The following is a 4282-nucleotide window of genomic DNA, read 5'->3' as shown; positions in this document are numbered from 1 at the left end:
GATATAAAGGTGAAAAAATGTTGCTCAATGATGTTCCCAGTGGGTTTGTGTTGGCGACCTGCTCCCAAATAAAGGCGCCTAATCACCTGTGCATCTTTAAGGAATGACCTGGAGGAGAGGGAGGATCCCCGAATGCCATCAACTCCTGCTAAAGTCAGGAGGTGCAGGGTGACACCTTCTGGCTGTGAAGGTCTTCTGCAAATAATAAAACCAAATGAACCCACACATACGCAGTGAACTCCAATAAAATCTTTTCTAAAGTAAGTAACAACAGTCAGTAAGAGCACTGTGAGCAGCAGTGATCATCTGTCCCATTGTTTGTTTGTTTGTTTTCACTTTGTTTTTATAATTGAAGCAATATACAGAAATTCATTTAGTGAAAAAAATAGAAATACTGTAAAAAATAAAGCAAAATACACTCCACTGGCACTCTACCTATTCTGATTCAGCTTACACATGAAAAAAGGGACAAAGTGCACATTTATTAAACCACTAATCTCCATAAGTTATCTGTTGATTTTTATTCATTTTTCTTATCAATACAAACATTAATTCTAATAACAGAATATTTACATGCCATAAAATACAAATTATTATCAAATTATCCGCAGATCAAAGCCGAGTACTCCAGCTTTGGAACGTTAACCCTAAAATCTTAATAAGAAGGAAGTAGCATAGTTGATTGTATGATTCCTTACATTATTTCACACATGAATGATCTTCTCAGTGCGACTTCTCTCTGATTTACTTGTTCCGTGAAGAAACATTTGCTTTTGCTGGTTTGCTGAATTGCATGATAATCTTTTTTTTTTGTGGCCGGAGCTGACCAGCGGGCAAAGGTTTTTCTTGCCTAACCCATACTTGTGTTGTTGTTTGCACTTTTTGTCAGCTGACTTCCAAGCCCACAGAGAAACTTGTCACAGTGTTCCTCGATCGCTGTAACACAGAGGTTTTTGTTTGCTTTTTTGAATTTCCTCTTTCTTTGTTGTTGGGTTTGTTTGTTTTTTTTCAGTAAAAAATGGACAGAAATTTGGGTCTGATCCTGCTCCTGCTGCTTCTCCGCCACAAAGGCAGCGGAGAGTTTTGTCCATACCGATGTCAGTGTTTCACTCTGGTCCAGGTGCTATGTGCTGATGCAACAATGACGTCTTTACCAAAGAATATTTCCAGGGAGGTCAAGGACTTTATTGTAATGACTACGGCTGTGCAGTACCTGTTCTCTCACACTTTGGAGGGCAGTCCTCAACTCACCAAGCTTATTTTCCTGGATAATCAACTGAAAAGTATTCACTGTCGGGCATTCGAACATCTGACTGAGCTTCAGGAACTGGAGATCAGCGGGAACCCCTTGGATCATTTATTTCTAGGAACTTTTTCAAAGCAAGGAAATTTGACTAAACTGCTGCTCAACTTCAACAGGTTCCAGACGGTGCTTCCTGGTATGTTTGACTCCTTGAAACAGCTAGAAACTCTGCAAATGAAGGGCAACGTCATATCAGATCTACCTGCGTTTCTTTTCCTGAACCTTCAAAAGCTGCGTGTCCTGGATTTGTCCCAAAATAAGCTTGAGGGAGTAAAAAAAGAAACTTTTTGTGGTCTGGAAAAGTTAGAGATCTTGAAAATGAACAACAACCTCCTCAGCAATTTTACATCTGACACATTTCACAATGTTTCTCAGCTGACAGAGCTTCATCTGGAAGGGAACATGATAACAAAACTTGATGATGGCATCTTTGCTGTGTTAACTGAATTGCAGGTGCTGAATCTCCGTGGGAACCTTCTTACAACCTTTAGCGATAAAGTGTTTGGATTTGAGGGCTCAAATTTGTCGGAACTGAACCTAAAAGGCAACAGACTAACTGAGCTGTCCTCTCTAAGCAGTCTGACTTTACTTACCAACCTCATCCTGTCCTCTAACCAGCTCTCCAACCTTACTGGAGACATTTTTAGAAATGTTACAGCCCTGATGATCCTGGACCTGTCTGAAAACCAGATCACTTCACTGCCCGAAACAATCTTTAATGATCTGTCTGAGATTAGGACAATCTACCTGCAAAAGAACAATCTCAGCACTTTGGATGCCAAACTGTTCAAGAGCCAGGAATTCATTCAGCAGCTCTACCTGTCTGACAACCAACTGGAGAGTCTCCCAGAGGACCTTTTCGACCATTTTATCCTGCAGTACACCGTGAGGCTGCATGGAAACCCTTGGAAATGTGACTGCCACATATGGTACCTGCATGACTGGGTGTTGGAAAACAGCAAAACCATGGAGATGCTGGACAGGGTGGTATGTGAGAGCCCAAACTTTTTGAAAAAACGGGCGGTCATGTCCATCAACAAGGATCAGCTGGTCTGTCATTTGTCCAGAGATGAGATGCCAGATCTCAGCACCTGTAGCCTACAAGCATCAAATGGCATCATGATCATAAAGTGTAAAGTAGATATATGTTCTCCACTGACAGTGAAGGTACAGTTTCAGAAGGAAGATGGCAACATTAAGGAACATATTGTGAAAAATGAGCATGAACCCTCACAATGTAGCAACGAGACACTGATCGAGAGCCCCATTCAGTAGTTTTCAGACTTTTTCTGGGTGCAAATTGTTTCACACTCAGAGTCACGTTATATGTTCAGTGACTGCCAGAGTCAATACTCTAAACAAACCTCTAACTCACCAGCTGACTAGTATACATAAATGTGACTGAATGATAAGAAAGGTGGATGAACCTTTTTTTTTTAAAAAGTTCAAAGTTCAACTCAATTTCCAAAGATCCTGTCACTGCTCAAAGAAGCAATGAGTGAGCTGTCAGTCATCTGCTAACACATGCTTTTCCTGTGATTAAAACTCCAGTAGACGTCAGTGCTTCTCTCCTCTGTGTAAACTGCCAATGCTAGTCCCCTCAAACAGAACAGTCATCACTGACACAGTGCAGAGTAGTTATGAATATGTTTTTGTTTTCAGCAAGTTTGAGGTTAGTTTCCTGTGAACAAATAATTGAGTAAAACGTAATATTTGCTTCATGAAATTACTGGATTGAATTTTCAAGGCAGGAAAATGTATTAATCCTTAAATCAGGGATAGAAATTGTATGAAGAGTCTTGAAAGGCATGTGGTGTAAAAATCACCATACGAACTACCATGAAGTGAGGGCCATCTGATATCCCTGTATCGGTGTTGTTCCTGCATCATCATCATCATAAGTTTCTCCAGGACTGACTTTGCAGCTAACTAACAATTGTTGTCTGTCAGCTTGAAATGTGGAATAAAAAAGGGGGGGGGGAATGTCTTTGTTTATATAAAACTGTCTTCTAGAACAAATGGAAACAATTCTAGGTGTGTTCTTTATTAATTTATACAATATCATATACTGGTATGTATTATCAAGCTAGGTTTGCTGTCAGCCAAATTTAGCTTTCTCAATGTTGGTTTGCTAGGGATAGCTTTTAATAGCGGTAGCTAACTTTTTGGCTAATGCTAACTCAATTCTCAGACAACATGACTGATGGTCAGTTGTAATGCTGATCCTGGACTGACATTGCTATGATAATGTCAGAACAACACCAACCCAGAAATATCAGATCACGCAGCAGGCTACACCATGAGCTGGTCACAGGGCTAACACAGTGAACTTTTGGGAAATTTGACTACACTAGCTTGTATGTAGATCTGACCACACATGACAGCCATTGCTCCCCATGTGTATCACTGAGCCTTGGGCACCTATGACTCTGTCACTCAAATCCTCACACTTGCTCATTTTTTTTGCTTCTAACACATAAACTTTGAGGACAAAATTTTCACTTTCTCTTTAATATATCCCACCCACTAACAGCTGCCACGATGAAGAGATAATCAGTGTTATTCACTTCACCTGTCAGTGCTCATAATGTTATGCCTGATCGGTGTATGTCATAAGCTAACTGTGGCTTGTTTACCTAATATCATCATCAGAATATGATCATAGCAGCCGGCAGTAAGTAGTGCAGTAATTTTCTGCAGTGGAGCAGAAGGGCAAAGCAGCTAAATAAATATACTTACACTATTGCTCAAAAGTCTTGAAAAATGTTTTTATATTCAAAAGAAAAAGACAATTTATTTTCATTTGCAATAACAAAAAATGATTACAAGTGTTCCAACTGATCTATTTACAGCATTTCTGTGTGATCTGATTGCTCAGAGAAGTGCAGCCTATTCAGTGGAGATGAAGTGACAAAATATTACACTGTTTTCAGAAATTTCCCACATAGAACGGGTTTCATTTCTTAGAAGAGACAGTGA

The 4282-nt window shown here is 39.8% G+C and overlaps 2 protein-coding genes across 2 annotated transcripts in view; one reads left to right on the top strand and one right to left on the bottom strand.

Annotated features, from left to right (window-relative positions):
- The window catches only part of cldn1 (claudin 1), a 5136-nt gene extending 5024 nt beyond the window's left edge, over positions 1 to 112 (bottom strand). The window contains exon 1 of the mRNA XM_085439464.1: positions 1 to 112. This exon is cut by the window's left edge and continues 312 nt beyond it. The gene's annotated coding sequence lies outside the window, so the exon portion shown is untranslated.
- A 785-nt stretch (positions 113 to 897) lies between these two features.
- Positions 898 to 3305, top strand: LOC146688020 (uncharacterized). The gene has a single exon (XM_085439653.1). It carries the CDS (start codon positions 1019 to 1021, stop codon positions 2576 to 2578), a length of 1560 nt encoding a protein of 519 aa, XP_085295779.1. The 5' UTR covers positions 898 to 1018; the 3' UTR covers positions 2579 to 3305.
- Positions 3306 to 4282: the final 977 nt, after the last annotated feature.

The sequence above is a fragment of the Copadichromis virginalis genome, linkage group LG18 (genome assembly GCF_057382275.1).
Source record: "Copadichromis virginalis isolate Kocher_CV1m ecotype Utaka linkage group LG18, C_Virginalis_male_GT1.1, whole genome shotgun sequence".
NCBI classification, from domain to species: domain Eukaryota; kingdom Metazoa; phylum Chordata; class Actinopteri; order Cichliformes; family Cichlidae; genus Copadichromis; species Copadichromis virginalis.
Note: the sequence above shows the minus strand (reverse complement) of the source record. Positions and strands in the feature narration are given on the sequence as shown.